The sequence below is a fragment of the Anguilla rostrata genome, chromosome 9, assembly GCF_018555375.3.
Source record: "Anguilla rostrata isolate EN2019 chromosome 9, ASM1855537v3, whole genome shotgun sequence".
NCBI lineage: Eukaryota > Metazoa > Chordata > Actinopteri > Anguilliformes > Anguillidae > Anguilla > Anguilla rostrata.
Window position 1 is genome coordinate 39524015 of NC_057941.1, and position 20524 is coordinate 39544538.

The window sequence follows — 20524 nt, forward strand, 5'->3', positions numbered from 1 at the left end:
AGATAACTGAGCAAATCATTCATAAGTTTAAAGTTCTAAATGTCGATATGCATGTAATGTACTTACATTGCATTCACTTCCAGTATATCCAGTACTTGCATCTTTATTGTTCTTTTGTCCATATAAATGCTTTTTGTAATTGTATTATGGGTTTTCACAGTGGCTTATTGAAGAACTTAACAAAAGTGAATTTAAAGTGAAAGTAGTCTTTCCTTGGAAGTCCTTGGTATAATGGCTTTTAGATATATAGTATGCACATTTTTTTCCAATTTTTTTCCAGTGGTGGCAAACAAGTTGGAAATGAACTATGCACCATAATTTTGTAACTAGCCGATGTGGATTTCGTGAAACACACACACACACACACACACATTTCTTTTCCTTTTTTTATTACATTTTTCACTTTATTTTATCTAAATTGTGTGTACTATGAATACTTCCTCACATATTTCATAGGGTTTGATGCTTAAGTCCTGATGGTACGCTTGTCCCTACTGCCATCATCCATGTCTCTGCTGTGTTTTGCCACTAAATTATAATTTTAGTGTTATTTAAGAGTAGTGCAAACTTGGCAGAAATAGCCTTTTTAATTGCAAGGGGATAAAATAATTGTTCTCAATCTCCATCTCCAACAGTGAACTGCAGTTTTGCCCATACCTTCCTCCCTGCAGATGATGGTCATCTTTGTCCTACCTTCAACTTGCACATTAGGACACAAGCTTTTTCACTCTTAAAAGAGAAAGAAAAATAACATGCGGTCAATTGCTATAATTTGGATAGAATGACAATAAGAGGCACAGTAAATGAATAACTGTGTTAAGGACAGTAATGGCTTATATGGAGCACATACTACTGGGGACAGAAGGGTCACCTTGGATGCCACAATCTGGAAAGTTCACTTTCCACAGAAAATCTTCTCACATTACCATAAGCCTTAGCAGGGTTAAGAAAAGGAAGAGACAGCATGATGCAATGTTTTTATTTTCACGCTCTCTTTGTCTGTCAATGCCTCTCTGTTTTCCTCATTTAGCTTTGAACCCTGATTTCATAGTTATTGCCTCAGGACAGGGACAATAACTAGGAAGTCAGGGTTAAAAATTGTGATTCTTGCACTTTTAAACTGGTGTTCTAATTTTTCTGTTTTGTTTACCAGGCACAGCTTTAATGAAGAATAATCAGGCCTGCTAACAATCTTGTTAAGGGGACACAATACCCTCAAGACCAAGTATGGGGTCACCATGGAAACAACTCCTCCTCCTGTCAATCATCAGTGGCCTTTCAGGTAGGGACTTGCTGTTTTGAGATGTTTGTAAATTAGCTCAGACAAGTTTCTACTCTTTGCTTTATTTAATTTAAAGAGCTAATATCGCCTCACTTGGACCAAAAAGTTCAATTACTGTATACAGCAATATCATACAGATTGTAGTACTGTCACAAAAAAGAATATGTAATGAACCCTTAATTAAATTAAAAAAAAAAAATGTTTTCAGTTTCAGTTTTTTTGGATTCTCACAGTTTCTTTGATATGTCTGCGGGTAGCATGATATGTTATGCTACTATCTGATAAGCTCTTGCTGCGTGGTATCTGAAATCCTGCATTAATGCACAAGGTAAATAAAAACAATAGTCAGAACCTTTTGAAGTGAACACATTTAAAATACTGACCTCTTGAATTGTTATGTTTGCATAAAGACTGTAATTGAATGGAATGTTAGTGTGGTGTGGTGATTTATCTATTTTAGGATATTGTCATTATTTTTCTGGAAGAGAAAGGCTTGTAAGAATGGCATTTCTTCACATTAATGCCAGTTTTAACACAAATCCACCCAATGTTATGAGGCACTTTATATTTCTGAAAAATGATATGAAAAAGAACATCTCTGACCAATTTACCTTAGCAAAAAAAGTAAGTGTCAAAGGTCTGACTGCTATGCTGACACTAGAAACCAACTGACATTCTATTGAAAACCCTAAACTTGTTGAATATCATTCTCTTTGTCCTACATTTCCTGGCTGGTCTAGCTAACTGTCAATGAACCATCATAGAAACATATTTGATTGTTTTACAGACAACTGTTCATTTTAATTATTCTAATGAAGTCTTTCTTCCATTAATAAAGTAAGTAGCTTAGATGGTCTTCTACCATTTCATTGTGCCTGATTACCTAACAATAAGATTGTAAGTTGTAAAAAACAAAATGCATTTAAAAAATGTTAATTTCAATTTCAATGAAAAACCAGCATTAAACAAATTAATTTCAAGTTTGTTTGAAATTATTCAGTCTGGTAATTCATTCACATTCTCTCATTCATTAGAACATGAAAACACAAGAATACCTTTCGGTTTATGCTTTGCAAGCTAACTCCAGAAATGATAACATTTTTAAGAAGAACGTTCAAACATAAAATGAATAACGACGAGAACTGCTCATTCAGCCTGCCTAGACCTGCGGTTTATACTACAAACAGTGAAGGAAGTATCCTGCACAGAATTAAGCCTGTACATGGATATACTGCATGTCATGGCTAGCAGTTTCACATTGTGTTCCAGCTCTTTCTGTAAAAACGAAATGCTAAAAAGCCGAATGAACCCAGCTGAAGTGGGAAAGCTGTGGGCCTGCTGGGTAGCTCCTCCCGTTAGAGCACTCTTCTAGTGCACTGAAGGGTCCCATGACCAGGTATTCAACCCAGACTGTGCCAGTGCCTTCTGTGGCTGGTGTTCCCACAGGGCGATGTACAGCTGCCTCTAGCATTGCTCAGGGATGGGAGGGTTTCAGCTGGCCTGGATAATAACGCCTTGGTTCTTGTCAATCGATCACCTGCAGGTCATGTCTGCGTAACACTTTACAATAAGGTCACGTTAGCATGTAATGTAGTTGTTAATTAACTACTGAAAAGTTAATCTGTACAGCTTTATTTATGTGTTTGTATATCATTAATTCATGTTAACATCTACATTAGTTAATTCTAAGTCATATTGGGATTTGAAAAACAGTTCATGTATTTGTTATTAGTGAACTAATAAGTTCATCCCATGTTTTGCTAATGTATAAATACTCATGTAACGAACACATTAGTTTATTTGTTGACTAGTAACTAAATTTCATGCTTGATTAATATATTTATGCATCATTAATTCATGTTAACAACTACATTAGTTAATGCCAATTCATGTGACCTTATTGTTGTGCTAGCCAGACCTGTGAATGGTGGAGTGAAAAGAAGCAGTGGCTGATATCACATGCTTCAGAGGAGGGCACATGCTTGTCCAAGCTTTCCTGAATCTGTAGTGGCAGATGAATGCAAATGGTTTTCCAGATTGGTATGAAACAGGGGAAACACATTTAAATTAAGTCAGAAAACCATGGTTTATACATCTTTTGAGAAATCTGTTTACACCTACAGGATAGCACGTTTAATACTTCTCATTTTAGGTAGAGCTATATGAGTTTATACCCTGTCCGTCATAGTACACCATTATGCTCAACAAAGTTGAATGAGACAGTGGGTCTTAGAGAGCCATGGGGTCTGCTGGGTTTTGTTGTTAATCAGCGCTTAATTGATCAATTAAAGCCGTTGATTATGCAGTTGACTCACCTCACTAAATTCCTGAGTTTGAATTGATTGCTGATTTTAAGGTGAAAACAAAACAAGCAGCTGAATCTGTGGTCCTCCAGGCCCAGAGTGGCAGGACATCCTTGGAGCTACCCAATCAAACTGCATTTTGACAGTGTGAAAATAGCGGTCACCCTCAGTGCAGGTGAATTCATTTTGTCGGACCACCTCTTGTTACCTTTCAGTCGGTGTCAGATGCATCCTTCAACTTGTTGCCCCTCATGAAAATTAATCAGAGTGAAATTTAATTTCCGCCCCACTGCAGGGGTTAACGGGTGGAGGGGAGGGGGGTCAGCGTTGTCTGTGTCACACTTTGTTTTGTCATCATTTGAATAAGTAACAGGTGGAACACACTATATTAGATATTACCATTTGAGACTCATGGCGAGATTTAAAATTAAACTGTCAATTGGGCAGGGAGAGGTGGGCTCCCACCCTGGGAACTCTCAGCTGGCCTGCAAGTTTTCAATATGCTCAGAGTCTAGAAAATTGGCAGGGCTGTCCATAGGAGAGTATACTCCATGGCAGTCTGCCGTGCATGTGCACAGACCTTCACACCGGCATTGGGATTAACAGAACACATGCACACCGCAGAATTACTAGTGTTAATTCTACTCTAGCACTGTTTACTGTATATGAGTCTGACAGGCAGCAAATGTGCCCTGTTAGAATTAAAACCACTCTTGGAGTTGGTTTTATGCATTTTAACGTGTATGCAGAATGAAGCCCGTTAAAAACTCAAGTTGAATTTCATTTTACACAGAAAAATACACATTGCAATATTGTTCTATTTCTTTCTCCAATGAACACTGAGCTTTCTGTGTAATAAAAGACTGGTCAATTCACAGTAAAATGTTCAGAGTATCACATCTGACAGAGCAGGATATTTACTACTCTGAATACATTTTATTGGCATCAGACTCATACAAACACTGAAATTAAATTAACACTGAATGTTTTTCACCATGGTGCGCAACAAAAACTGTAATGGGTGTTTGGATGAAGCCACCACTTGCAGCGATTTCAATAACCTGAAAATTGACATGTTGAAGCCATTACACATGTTGGAGAACTCGCTCTCTCTTACCCCTGCAGGCAAGTTGGCATCGCAGAGGTACCCAGAGGTAGCAGTAAATAATAGCAAGGCTCTCACAAGTGTATTACGCCAGACTATCCTTCCATGGTATTGCAGTCAGATTAACAGGGCTGTTCTGTGTTTTTTTGTTTCAGTAAAAATGTGGGCCTATGTTGCATCATTTAAAGCACACTGCAAAAACAGCAAAAAGGTGATCTGTGAGCTGACAGCAGAAAAAAAATGCTCTACATTCTGACAGGCTTCTTTGTCCTATGCTATAACAGTGGGGGGGAGTAGTGTTTACAAGTGGCTCATTAATGCAATTGGTCTTTCGAATCAACAGGTAGCCTAATTTCTCTGTCATTTATTTTCCTTTCACAATTTGCTGCTGCTGGTGAAGTGTTTCTGAAGCAGGCAGCACTTCACAATTAATATGAGTAAAAGAAAAATAACTCCCACTGGTGCACATTGGTGACACTCACCAAAGGGTCCAAAGCAGTGAAATGTATTGATTGCATTCAGTCAGGCTTTAGCTTTCACTCTGCTTTTAATTAATTGTTGCACAACAAAAACATACAACTACTCCTGCTGAACAAGCACACCATAATATAACTCACACCTCACCAATAAATAAACAACACAACACAAGTTCCTCTTGTGTGCTGTACTGTAATCCTTTTCAAGCAATATATAGTGGATAATAGCAAACATGCATGATGCCCGGTAATTGCTACGGACAGACTTCCCTGCCTTTTAAGCAAAGGTAGAGGTCAGACTGCCTGTCGGGTCAGCATCAGTGTGAACAGTCTCTCGTCCTGATTGGGGCAGGAGCCACAGTTTCACAAAATAAATATGAAACTTGATCACTTGTCAACCTCCTCTGGAAAACTACAATTCCCTTTCCTATCCACAACTGATGACAGTTTGTCCTGCTTAGGTTACTATAGGAGGACCTTGTCACTTTGGTGGATTGTGCTTTCTAGTGTCCTCTTGCATCTATCTGCATCCTGTCTTCGTTTTTGATTCCTTGCAGCATCAGTAAGCCTAAGGGTGGAGTTCTGGGGTTCAGCTTCTGGAACAGTGGTGGCCGACCACTCTGGTAGTTTGGTTCTGATTTGACGGTGGAAGACTGCAGCCTGCGACATAGGAATGTTAGTAGAATGTCCCCGGTTCTGTCCTTCTGAATGAGCAGCACGCATGGCTTTGCAGAGTGGTTTGTTTTGTCGTTGGACTCAAGGCCAGAACAAAGTTATGCGGCGGTGCTGGATACTGCTCTCATCAAGGTATGCCTTGAAATCACTAAAGATTAGAGGGGCTCCTTTATCAGTCACAATGGATTTTGGGTAATCCTGGATAGAAAATTTCTCCTTCAGAGTTTTGATTAAGTGGTGATGCAGCTGAATATTTTGACCTCAGTCCACTGTGAATAGTAGTCTGTAGTGATGAGATGTCCCCCTGATTGGAAAGGCCCACACATGTCATTGGCTAGGACCTACCGTGGCTTTGAAGTTAGTTCCTTTCTGACTAGGGATGTGAGCAATTTGTTGATTTGTCGATTGTAAGTCGTGAGCACTTGTCGAATGTTAAATAATCGAGCATTCGTTTTTTTTCTTCTTTTTTAAAAATTCCCAAACCGTTCAAAATAAAAGATGTTACCTAGGCTACTGCTCTAAATGGGTAATAGAGGGGGCGGGCATGGCTTGTTGTCATTCACTTTAATGTTAACCACTGTTTTCTGCCAAATTAGCATACACCACATTGACATCTATGATGTTGGCTCCCCTAAGAACTAAATATCTGAGGCCAAAGGATCATAGGAAATAAGCGCCCGACTTCGTAGTGAGACCTCATCATTGTGACAGCTGTCCAGCTGAAACCACAACAGATTTAACTGCTAAAATGGTAACGAAAGACATGCTCCCCATAAGCATAGTAAAGGGCAACGGGTTTTGGGACCTACTGGCACTTGTTGTGCCCATATATAGAGGAGAGTCAGTATAAATGTAATCCATCATGAATGTAACATGGTCAATAACTTCTTGTGCACTGCTGCTACCGTAGCCATTTCAGGATTATACACACAATGCAGTCTTCTACCGAGTGCCAAATAAAAAAATTAAAAAACTCTGACAACCTTGTTGTGGGAAATATTTCTAAAAACTGTTTTTGAGTAACTGTGCAGTCTTTCTTCATTAATAAAGCCCCATGCTTCATAATCTGAGAATGTACGTAGCTGGTCACAGATTACCATTGAAAATGTGCTTCCTTGATTAACATTAGTATGTACAGAAAAATCCTCCATCTGCGCATTATAGGGCATCTTAATTTACTGTTACAATTATTCACCCCCTCTGTTACAATTATACAGACTAGGTCATATAAATGTAACATTGGACTGCTTGTACTTAGCTTTGTATCTAACTCAATGAAGTTATGAACATAATGGGTAATGACTACTTACATATAAAAGCTGTTTGAAGTAAAATTTCGTAGTGTTTGGCTAAAAAAAACTGTTATAATCCAAAAACTGTTATATTTCCACAAGCTCTCCCTTACTCCTGTGGGATGTACTGTTGCTCGAAAAACCATCACAGCTTGACATGAATGTAGTGAAACACATCCTCTCTCTGTACCATCCAAAGTCAGACAGTGTTGTGATAACCATCTATGCACGGACAGCAATAACTACACTGAGGGCTCTATTTTAACGATCTAAGCACACGGTTTAAAGCGCATGGCGCAAGTGCATTTAGGGCGTGTCCAAATCCACTTTTGCAAGTTTAACGGCGGATAATCTGAGCGCAAAGTAAGGCGCATGGTTCAAAGGGGTTATACTTTGTCTCTTAATTAATCATAGGCGTGTTTTGGGCATAACATGAAATAAACCAATCAGAGTGTCATCTCCCATTCCCTTTAAAAGTCAGGTGTGCTTGCACCTTGGCGGATTGCTATTATAATGGCGGATTTGCCAAATAGTAGGAAAGAACGCTTCTCTGCTGAGGAAACAGATCTGCTCGTGTGCAAAGTGAAAACGCACGAGCAGGCCATCTACTGCAACAGCAGGATTTCACCAAATATTATATTATGAATATTATGTTAATATATATAATACAATGTAAATATATTACCAATATTATGACTAACCATTATGGCATGTATTTTTTGTGCACCCACTTATGTAGGCGTATATTACTATCTTAATAATGCGCCCTTAAAATAACAGTAAAATACTGCGCCATTGACTTAAGACCAGGTTTTTGTTGGTCAATCACGCAATCGCTTTCCGCTGCCTCAAGATAGTAATGCGCCAACAATGCGCCTGACCACACCTAATTTTAAGACCAACACGCCCATGGGCGCTCAGATGGGCGCAAGTACATTTGCTATTTAAAGAACGTGGGTGCTGGATGAGAAAATGACAACTGCGTCGGTCTGAAACTAGCAAAGACACTTGCGTTGTGCTTGGTGCCGCTTTACGCCGGGTGTAAGATAGAGCCCTTAGTCTGACATGGCTATAACTTTCCACTTCATTGAAGATTGAGTCATGAGTTAACCTGTGCTGTGAGTGAGGCAGCATACAACTATACAACCAAAATATTTTTTTTACATTTCTACATATTAATCTCATGGTCCACACTGATTTCAAGTAGTGGTGTTTTTATTAGCGGTATCCTGCATCAAATGGTAAAAAAAAAGCGATTAGTCGGCTTCAGACAGCAGCTAGTCGACAGTCAGAAATGTGTGCCGTTCACATCCCTATTTCTGACAGTGCGGTCTGGTTGTAGTGGTTTGCCATTAAGCTGGCATGCTGTACAGGATTTGACAAGCAGTTCAGCTTCTTTCTGTTCTCTCAGCATCTTTCTCACCATGCCTCTGTTCTCAGCCACTGTTTTTACTATTCCCTACTTCCCTTCATGTGCAAACATCATAGTCTGTTTCTGTGCTGCTAGTGGCATGGTGATGTGGCTTCCTCATTGTCTGTCCAACACTCTGGAGTTCTGTTTAAATTTGGTAGGCAGTAGGCACTGTCACAGTTACTCCAATTGCCATTTCAGATACTTGCTCTCAGAATGGCAAGGACTGTGTCTTCTAGTCTTTTGGAGTAAATATACACAGTACTATGTAGCAGGCATGATTCTGGCGCGATGACAGTTAAACATGAAATTAATCAGCTGCCATTCTGAGGCCAAGGCTTGTATACAGCTTTGAACCTGTAGGCTGCAATCCTATCGCCCATCTCAACTATTTTCGCTGGAAGTTTTTTTTACTTAGGAAAGTGGATAGTCTCCAATGGCCTGTGGTTGGTGATCATTACAAAGCCACAGAGAAATACCTGGAATTTCTTGCAGGCCTTCTCTATAGCAAGCACCCCTCACTTGGCCTGGTAGTCGCGTTGCTCTGCATCTGTCAGTGCATGGCTGGTGTAGCACACTGGTCTGTGTACACTGTCTATTTGTTTTTGGTTCATGATAGTTCATAGCCCCATTGGAATTGCATCTTGACGGGAGCAAGCCATTGTCAGTGAGCTTTAATCCCACAAATGCTGCTTCCTGTTCATTCCTGTTCATCACAAATGCAACAAACTGATTTCACTTAGAGTCAGGACTGGTTTACCCATGCTTTTCATAATGACATAACACCATACAACTCTTTGTGCTGAACACACCACCAGTAGGCGTTGCTGGCTCAACTAGCAGCTTTGTTTATTGTGAGCAAAGCCTGTCTTATTCACAATATGCATGGGGTAACCAATAATTGCAAGCGCTTTGTGTACAGTAAGTGTGAGCACTACAAAATCCATCCCGTAAAATGAGGATTGAGGCAGCTTTTAAGCCTCTAGTGTAAGGTAAAATAAAACTTTTAGGAATTATGCTTCTCATTTTAGGTTACAGTATACAGCTAGGTCCATTATGAGAACAAATGCCAACTCTGCAGTCAGCTTTTATATTGCTCCTTTGCAGTAAAGCTAAATGGTGTTTTTCATCACCATCCTACTGGTTTGTTCAGAATTCTCTTAAGTAAGAATTAGCGATTTACTCAACTGTAAAGTATTTGTCCTTCTCAGGTTTGGCTGGATTTACAGTACATCAGGAAGAATTACAAAGCCTTTTTGCTCATCCTACAAATACAATGTTTCAAAAAACAAGGGTGGATTTGAATTGAAAAAGCCCACTGTAGGAGAATAGAAAGTCCTTTCCTATCAAGTATCCTTGAGAAAGATGGCCTTCTCTGTAGAGACGGGATTTGATTACTTTCTCCCCAAATATTTATGTATTTATTTATTTACAAATGTACGCATATAAAGCTTTATTTGCTATTTGACCCTGACACCCTCTCACACACACATAGTGTCCAAACAATTTAAGTGTAATTGACCTCAGTGCATCTATTTCTTGCTTGTTTGAAAATATACTGTTTTATATATTTTTGACCTCTGGTAATTTTTTAAATCTTAGGTCGTGCAAAACATTGGCTGACTTTGAGAGGAAAGGTGTCAGAAATTGAGCTTTGGTTGTAAATGTTTTTATACTGTGCTTCTGTTTTGATTTTGTATACAGTTGTATTTGATTTGACCTTATTTGTCAAAAGTAACATATTTTTTGAGCTATAGGTGGAATACTGTCTATATAGTTGATTATTCAGTTGCAATAATAAATGACAAGTACTTGTGCAGTAGTGTTAATGGTATGGACCTGATGAGGATCTGCCAGTTTGTTTAGACTGGTGAGGGAGAGATTGACAGTTGCTGTGAGCTATCTGAATGTGATGTGGGCCATTAGCGTTTTGCTGTCATGCAAGGTTTTATTTTGGTCTGTCACTGTTTAAATGTTTTTAGTGTATTATTTGAGCTGCTACTTTTAGCTTATTTTTTATTTCCTCTTTACTTTTTGGGATAACTGTAAATACATTGTCACATTCATTTTTGCTCTACATTTATAATACCGCCAACATATGTTTGTACTAAAATCTTGCCTACTGCACACCCCAATCACCTCCCTTGGTCATGAGTACTGTTCCCTCTTCCTGACAATCCTGGGTGGTACTGTAGCTTTAGGTAACCCTTTTAATGTCATGTTAAGTAAATACCAGCTTAGCAAAATAATACTCCTTTGCTAAGCTGGTTGAGAAAATGGTCCACACAATAGTTCTTAATTTCTGAATATGAAAATTAATCTCATAATCACTATCACTGAAAAATTTAAATAAAAGCACAACTCATGTATTTGAAGTAAATGTATGGGAAATAAGCAAGATTACTTTACAGTTTATTCCAGTCGTTTATTCCAGTCTATTGCTAAAGTTTTTTCAACTTGAGGGCGTATTGCTTGCTTGCTGATGTCTTTAACAAACATTTTTATTGAGGACGTTGTACTCCTGCTTTAACCCAAAACATTGGTGCCCGTGTTAAATCTCTGTTTGAACCACCCTTGAATGACAGACCCTGAAGAACTGTCTTTAGGATTAAGAAGGAAAAAAAAAACAACCAACCAAGGTGCAGTTTGTGCTTAATGATATGGACATCAATATGAGTGCTGGCATGGATGAGCAGGGCCACGATTTATCAGGTGTTCTACCCTCTCCTTAATGTATGTCCTATATCAATGAAAATCACAAGACATTTTTTCTCTGGTTCCCGTCTAATGTCTGGTCCAAACAGCTGTACCAGTTGATGTCACGTCATCACGTAGCCTAAAGTTAAAGTTGATTTAAATATATTTACGAAGATGCGGTCTGAGTTGAATGAATCCAATCAACTGGTTAATTAATAGTCTACTGACAACAGGCTAACAACCCTGTTTGGTTTAACTCCAAAAAATAAAATAATTCACTTGCATATCGCCAAAACAGTAATTTGGCAATAAATAAAAGGGGACACCTGTGCATGCTGATTGTAGTCCCAACTGCAATTTCAATTGCCATTTTAGCAAACTGTTCCTTTTTTTTAAATTAGATACTTTTCATGTTTTGAGGGATAGTTTACCCTCTTGAGCCACAGTATGTCAATAATAGCTATGCATGCCATGAAGAATAAACGTTATGTATTTGCATTGTGCTTATTGTGCTATATTGCAAATTATTGCATGAAAATAGCTAAAACATTTTAACATATTGAATAAAATTACAGGATGAGGTGAATCAGTATGCTCTTAATTGGTGAAAATGTGGAAACTTGACCACTAAAACTAAGCATTTGGTAGATAATGAAGAAATCAAAGACAAAGCAAATGATAACAAGCCATACCTGCATTGTGTTAATAAGTTTAAGGAGCAAATTGTGAACTATTAAGGAAAAATTGAGCAAGAGATGTCTGTAACAAAAACCAGGACACTGAGCCCTCCTGAACCCAGTTTGAGGACCATTTCTTTAAACTATTATTTTTTTAAATAGCCAACGTCTAGCCCTAATAAATTGTGAGGGAGGGGAAGTGTGAAGACCAGACGCGACCAAACAGGGGATCTATAAGTTACCAAAGGGGCACTCCAGTAACCACTGAGTCTCGTGAGAGACGAAATGAGAAGGGGGTGCTATACTCCTAAGGGACGTATCCCAAAAAATGAATAAACCCCTAAACGGGTAACTGAGGAAGAAGGAGTATATAAAGAAAATAAAGGAACAGGGAAAAGAAAAGAATAAAAAACGACTTCGACCCGAAGCAGAGAAAAAGAAAGTCTTTTCAAAAAAAAACAAACAAAAGACGATCTGAGGCCCACTAAAACCAGGGGGGAAACTAGTTAGTAAGGGGTAGAAAGGTTTGTGCCCCAACGGTGACACAATAACCCCTTAAAACCGCCAGCCTCAGAATCTGGACCTATACCGTCCTAATACCTTTTTCTCAAAAGAAAAAACAAACAAACTGAAGTCAGAACTCTTTTTAAATTTCTTTGTTCTTATATTCCTTACACCTTGCTCAGAAATACGACAGGGAACTGGCTAGAGCAAAACACGTTACACTCAAGCACCGTTCCACTGCCTACTGACGCTTTAAATACCCAGCCACAGGTGTGGCTGGTAATCAGCGGAAGATGTGAGCAACCCACAGGTGAAACCGATCAGAGGTAACCCTGCAGGAATGCATGGAATGTTCAAGCAGGACCAATCCTCCCACAGGAACCAAAAATAACGATTAGCCGAGTGGCTAATCTGCAAGCTCGAACTAATCGTCCCCACACCCCAAAATAACGATTAGCCGAGTGGCTAATCGGAATGCTAACCACTGAGCCGGTGCAGGCACAGAAAAATGATCTACCTGCACAGAAACCGTGACAGTAATGTATCATGGTAAAATGATAAAGCTGGATCTTGAACTTGTAGATGTCAAAACAAGTGGAAACTTTGAAAGCTGCACAAATTCCAGCTAATTTATTCTACAACACATGTATTACCTTTTTGTGGACATGTCACCAAGTGATAAATTACAGTTAATGAAAGTGTTCACATTATTGTGCTGCATAAAATATATAACGTGTAATGTTAATTGTACTAGTAAACGCGGTACATATGAAATGGTTACATTTTACTGGTTTTGTTGAGTCAAACACTACCCATCTTTCCACTTTCCTAAAGTATTGCTTTCATGTGTTTTTCCCATGGCGTGCAGGAACTGGCACCGTGGGCTATGCATGGCAAATTGTGGTCACTCACTCAGTCACTCAGTCACTCACGGACAACCTTTGAGGGAGGTGGGAAGCATGTGCAGGTGCTGCTTCGTTTAGTAGGACGCATGCGCAGGTGGTATGGCACGATATTTTCACAGTTTTATCGCCTAACGTTACTTTAGCTAACCCTAACATGTTTGCGTTTCACCTACTTTAGCTAACCTAATTAACGTGTACGGATCACCTACTTTAGTTAACCTAGTTAGCGCTTACGGATGCTATCCTGCACGCATGAGTAGGAGCTAAGGACACACAGCTACAACCACCGATACAGATGTATGGACACACAGAGGACAACAAATAATGTTACAGAGGTGAGGACGTGCCATAGCTAGCTAGCTATATAGTACGGAGGGCAAAACGGAGCTTTAGAATGTCGCCAGCAGTGTATGCGCATGAGCTCGACAACACATTTCTCATAGAAAAGGTAGTTTGTAGCCTTTTTTTAGTTCATTACACTGGTGGTACAAGTGACAAGAAGTAAGTGGTACTGTGCTGTTAGCCTTTTTGCTAAGGTTCATGTAAGGTAGCTAGCAAAATCTGACAGCACTAACCCATAAAAATGTACTGTGAATGGTACTTGCTTAATCGAATGGTAAATGTGAAAAACATTCAATTAATCAGCGGCACCAAAATTTTCTGTCACACCCTCAATAAACGGCAAAACTCCCAATAAAAGATTGAATTAAATCATTTAACGTTATATATTTTCTTAAACGTTATCGATTCCGCTTGGCCACAGTGTGTCATGGGTCTGGGGTGTAATGGCCTTCTGGGAAATGCTTCATTTGTTCCAGGTGTTTGATTTCCTATTATTTTCACCTGGGGAAGTGCCTTTATAAGCGTTCACTGACCGGCAATCAGCGCTTCTGATACACAAAGCCAGTAAGGTATAGGTACTCGGTGGACTCTGTGCAGAATTGTGTTTGTGTGTGATTCCGTGTCCTCATTTAGGAGGCGTTCAGTCTCTTCGTGCGGTGAGCGCATTCTGACGCCTTAGGGTATTTATACTTTTATTTTGAGCTTGTGTGAGCTGTTTGGTATTGGGACGTTGTCCCTGGTATTGTATTTTGTTTGTTTCTTTCTGAGCTGCGTCTCAGGTTTTTCTTTTCGCTGAGTATTTTGTCACTCAGTTGTCTTTTTATTTTGAGACCAGTCTCAGGGTTTGGTATCAGAGCTTCGTCTCTGTATCACTGGATCCTTTCTTTTCGCCCTGGTTTGTAAAAGGTTGTTTTGTTTTTTTTCTTGAGCCAGTTTTGCGGCTGGACAGGTGTTTTTACTGCGTGTTTTCTTTTGGTGTCTGATCCTTTGTGTACGGGAGTTGCTCTCCCAAGGATCTTATTTTGTGTTTTAATTCCTGGTGTTCCCTTTGTCCTTCAGGACTTGGTGGCTAACGCTTCCTGTAGCGTTAGCTTTTCGTTCCCCTGTATTAGTCGCTTCTGGTTCTCCGACACCCCCCACCATTACACAGTGAATAAAACTAGACGATCTGAGCGTCAAAAGGATTCAGCCTTGTTGTTTGCTACCTAAACTTCACAGCACAGTCATTGCCGTTATCATGATTGTAGCATGAAGTGTCTATTTTCAACCAACTGCTATATACGGGCGCGTAAAATCAACCAAAAAATATAGTTTGCCAAGTTGCGTTGTGGGTCTGGACGGTTTCGTGCTTGTGTTTCTTTGCATTTGTGTACTTGTGTGTTTACAATATGTGTGCGCACAAGTGTGTGTGCAGATGTTAGTTATTTAAATATTTAGAATTAATATTTTGAAAGGAATATATCTGTAATTGATCTAGATTTTGCATCCGTTCAAGAATCCAGTCCTACTTTACTATCCCAACAACAAGGGCTACATCATATGTCATTCTGGGACATGGTGATATTCTAAGAGAGTGAACGTGAGTTACTTACCCAAATATAAAGTATTTCCCTTAGCCAATTCCCCTGTGGAAGAAAACAATCTGTATGACAGGGTTTTTTGCCCTCCTATGCTGGTCAAAATACATGCAAGCTCATTCTATGTTGCCAACCGATTTGATAAGATATATTTATTGCTGTGTGATGGATGGAGCCAATGCCCACAGGTGACTGCGCTTTGGAAGAGCATTAAAAAAATGGCAAAGAAGCAGGGGAATAGACAATTTGGTTACTTTGCAATGTTAATTACCAGAAGTTTAGCTGTTGGATTGGAAACCTGAAGCAGTCAATTGTGATTCTTTTTGGTGTGCGTTAGATGATTCATGTAAAAGGGGCTCATAATTGAGATGTTTTGCTGTTCCATCTCTCCGCAGGCTCATATTTTATTTCCAGTTCTTTTAGTTCACCCCACGTTACATTATGAGTCAAATCGAAATGAAGTGTTGAGGAATAATTTGCTCTTTGTATGGAAAATTGTTTTGCATGATTTAGCTCTCTGGTGATGAAGCGGTATCCCATTTATTTTTTCTTCTTGCCTGTAATAATGATCCTCAAAGAAAATTATGAGCACTCTGTGGACAAAGGACAGGTTCAAGAAAATTGACTGACTTTTTGATGTTACTAGTGCCTTTTTCTGAAGTAAATCCTTGATTTTAAAGGTAAGCCTTGCAAAAATACCTGGAAATAAATAATAATAATCATGTGGGGCAATATCAGCAACCCCTTTGCCACGCGCTTGTCATGGTTTAGCGTGGGATCATGTGCTGCCTATTCTCTATTTTTAAGACTTTTTTTATAACGGTTACAATTAATATGTTTTTGGCTCATTGCCAGCTCTGGATTGTTAGTTTCAACAGTCTAAATTTATTGCTTTGCAGACTGAACTAGAACAAGGTACCGCAACACAGTGAAGCCACTATGTACATGTTTTTTTTGTTTGGTTTAAAAAATATATGGCAAATGGTCAAAAATTGAGCCAATTTATTGTTGGTCATTCCCTAATTAGGCAGTGCCATTATAAATCTTTAAAGTTTTACCAAACGTTAAATATACACAATTAGTAATTTGGCAAAAGAAACAAAACAAGAAAACAAATAAATGAATTTTGAAACTTTTCTGACTACTGACCATCAACAAATTTGGAAAATAAAGTCTTCCACAAATTAACTGGATACTCTAAATAATCTAACTAATATATATAGCTACAAAACTGCAAAATACAGGGAGTGCTGCAACAGTGGTACTGAAGTAAGATGGACAAAAAAAGCATTTTCCTTCTCTCAGGCATGTAACAAGGCAAACCGGATATTTGCCATCTGGGACAATAAGGTAGTGGAGTAAAAATAATAATGGAATACTGTCAATCTGGCATAAAATATAACTTCTGAAACATTAATGCTGTCATTGCAATGTAAAAGGCTTCATGTGTAATGATTAGCTGTCTCTTAACCTCTTGTTTAAATAAAATGTCTCCAACTGAGCTCATTTTCCTATGGCCATGATTTATGATTTCTGTATCCAGGCCTCTGAAGGATATCAGTTCATTGGAACTGTGGCACACTCAAGGCTTTCTTCTGAAATGAATATTAAAAAATAAACATTTGATTTATAGTTCCCAGGGCCAAACAAAACTCTTCGCATGAGGTGTATTCACTTTTATTTAGGAAAATGACTTCAGTATTTCTAAGGCTCTTATCTTAGCTCTCTGAGAATATGGGGCTACCTCACAGCTAAAAAGTCTGGTGCTCAAAATTTTCCCAGAACATAAGGATAGTTAGGATAAAACATTGCAATACACTGCCGCTCCCTTTTCAGCTTATACAATTTAGCAATGTTTTTCCTGATTTTCTGCAGAAGCATAGTCATTTCTGGATCTTCTTAATTGTCTACACAGCCCAATCATTTATGCAATCTGACATTTTAGCTACATAATTTTTTGATAAGCTCGTGAATCACAGTTGTTGACTTTGTTTCTGTTTCCCTTTATCAAAGGTTTTACTGTGTTCTAATCTATGAGTGAACAGAGTCTGGTGTACAGACATAATTAGCTAGTTGTGCCAGGGGAAAATATACCTGTGTGTGCACCAGCCCCTGCAACTGCTTACCCTGCTTCTCATGCATCAATGCAGTTAGCACACATACTGTTGGAAGCTGTATTAAAATCTTCACACTTGATCTATTGCTTTTTGTGCCACCCTCAGAGTACCCACTTATAGCTCATGGTAAACACCTATTTTTATTCTGTTCCCCCTTTTTCCGAATTATGAATCCACAATTGTATTCACCAGCCAAGCACATTTTCGCAGCCTCCATTGTCTATTTGGGAGACTTTGGACAAGCACATTCTCTCCTCTGAAACATTTCATGTCTATGCCATTGTTTCTTTTCAGATCACAGTCAACTTGTTAAGCATGCACAGACACAAATAGAGGAGGACACATTGTGTGCAGCTTGCACAAGCAGACACTCAGTTGACCAGCAGGGGCTGCTGGTCAGTAATGAGACACGGTCATCACAGCCAACTTAATGCTATGGCTAATTATGCATTGCCCTGCAGGGCTGATAGCCAGAATTTGCACTAGCAAATCTGGATACCAGATGACCCACACACTGGAACAGTGCCTTAGCAGGATGAAGCAACCAGCAGCCTTGAGCACTTACTGAGGGTGATAGGTTGTAGGCAAACACAGAAGGCCCCATGATGTTTTGGAGTTAATACCTGATCACATGGCAAGATGGTGCAGGAAGCACCAAGCTGATTATAGAAGTTTCTACACACCTTTGTGACTGCTGCACCATATGAAAATAAGTAACCAGGTGACATGAGTTCATCCCATAATTTAGCTACATTTCTTAATCAACTGAAGTGCTAAGTAACAACATTAACCAGGGGGCACTGTGGCTCTTCACGACCAGGATTTGGTTCATATGCTGGAATAGTTCACTTATGGAAGCTTCTCAGCTGCAGTGTGACAGCTGTGTTATCGCAATGTCTACTTCAGAAATGAATGTACATACACTCCTGAGCAAAAAAAATGGGCCAAGCCCATTTGTTGGCTAAATGGCTTTAAGTCATCAAGGGTCCAAGGTATCAAATGAGCCTCAAAACACTGTGCTGCTGCCAGATATGCAGTAGATACTACAAGCATTGTTTCTCCTGAATATTTTTCCATTGAGTTCAACAGGAAAATTAATCAGGAGAAACAATGCTTGTAGTATCTACTGCATATCTGGCAGCAGCACGGTGGTTTGAGGCTCATTTGATACCTTGGACCATTGATGATTTAAAACCATTTAGCCAACAAATGTGTTCCATACTGTATCAGCATAATTTACAGCTGAATCTAGTCCCACCCCCCAATTCCCATAGAGATCCATTCAAATGCAAAGAGCTTTTGTATCACTTGTAGGACAACCTGAAAATATGATATCCAGACTCTGATGATGTTGATAGGTCACAGACATCAGGAAGTCATGGCATGCAAATTATATGCAACCAAATGACTCTTTTATTTGACATTATGTGAATTTGTCTACTGTATAAGTGAATTTCCCTGTTTATAGCTTTTCCCCAAACAATTCACTGCAGCAAAAGTAAACTAGCAAATGGTGGCACAGGAGGTCTCAGGAGTGCATTTGTTTAATTCTTGCTAATTTTCTGACCAATGATTTGTTGCTAAGACCATTAAAAGCTTGTTTTTTTGCCATTTTGGGCTTGGCCCCTTTTTTTGCCCAGGAGCGTACATTTTAACTTTCATCTCACAGAATGTGAGTGTGACATTTTCAAAGTTGTTCTGAGAAATTAACAAATGGGTACATTACAGGGTTTTTTTTGGCAAAATGACTTTTTATCACTGGGACTGGCATGACATCCCTTGCGATTCCAATGACCATTTAGCACAGGTAAATTTGATATAGAAATGTCAGGAGCTTGCCTGAGGTTCAGCTCTGCTAAAAAAAAAAATGGATCTGTGAGAAAGTAGCATTGTAGCCTCCAAGATAATAAGTATGAGTACTGTTATTATCTTTCTGTTAGTACAATTGTTGTAAAGATATATGAAACAAGGATTCTGTGAACAGGATTTGTGAACTGAAGAAACCATGACTTAGGGCTGATGCTGCCACTTTGAATGGTTGGCTGGGTGCTACATACTTTGCTGTTAACCTTATTCAGGATCTTTAGATGTACTTTATTTTGCGGTTCCCTTCTCTCCCTCTATAATGGGCCTGGAAAAAAAGCCACATGATTGAAGTGTCTGGTTTTGAGTTTCTATGAATGATACAAATGGTTTATTATAATGATATGCTTAACAATAACAATATTTTCCTGTTTCACTTCAGCTGAAATGAAAAGCACTATCACAGTTGTGTGAAAGTAGTTCTGTGTTGTGTGAAGACTGCATGCCCATCTTGTGGTTGACAGAGATGATTTGACGCCAGCAGTTTGCTTTTATTTTTATTTTTTAAAACATATTAAAAAGCAAAATGATAATTTCATGGAATTAGTTTTGGCTGTTCTACATTCTCTCTCACTGCATATTGACAAGTAAGGACGGAGTGTGGCACAGTGGGTAAGGAACTGCGCTTGTAACCGAAAGGTCGCAGGTTCGATTCCCGAGTAAGGACACTGCCGTTGTACCCTTGAGCAAGGTACTTAACCTGCATTGCTTCAGTATATATCCAGCTGTATAAATGGATACAATGTAAAGTGCTATGTAAAAAGTTGTGTAAGTCGCTCTGGATAAGAGCGTCTGCTAAATGCCTGTAATGTAAGTATCTTTAGCCTGTAAACCGAGCAGCACAGAAATGATTAAATTCTGAAAAATGACTAATATGAACTTAAACTTAATTACAGATCTTGGAGCTCTGGAGTACCTCATTTCTGTAACCGATAAGGGAACATAAAAAAGAATTTTGGCTTTTGGCTGAACATTAACTCTGGCTGCATGAGTTCCAGAATACGCACCATAATACTGATCAAGTGAAATTAATTACAATTGAATCAGTCACAGCAAAACTGAACTCACGCGGCAAGACTCGCGCCCACCGTTTGCATGTAAATCAAACACCACAGTGTGTCCAAAGGGTTACAGGCTTGCCCTCATGGCTGAACACACGGTGTGGGGGCCATGCTGGCAAGTGATGTGCAAATTTATTTAAGCATCCCCTCCTGGTGGTCTATAAGTCTACTGCAGCTGTGCCAGCTTTCAGTACATTTCAATGAGACTGGCTGTCTCGTTGTTTCATCATCATCCAC

The 20524-nt window shown here is 39.1% G+C and overlaps 1 protein-coding gene across 2 annotated transcripts in view; it reads left to right on the plus strand.

The window, feature by feature from the left end:
• LOC135263748 (contactin-5-like) overlaps window positions 1-20524 on the plus strand; it is a 382506-nt gene that overhangs the window by 144206 nt on the left and 217776 nt on the right. For both annotated transcript variants that reach the window (XM_064352101.1, XM_064352104.1), the window contains exon 2: window positions 1154-1282. In XM_064352101.1, the coding sequence (XP_064208171.1) occupies window positions 1228-1282 (55 nt within the window). In that variant the 5' untranslated portion in view covers window positions 1154-1227. The remainder of the gene's footprint in view (window positions 1-1153; window positions 1283-20524) is intronic.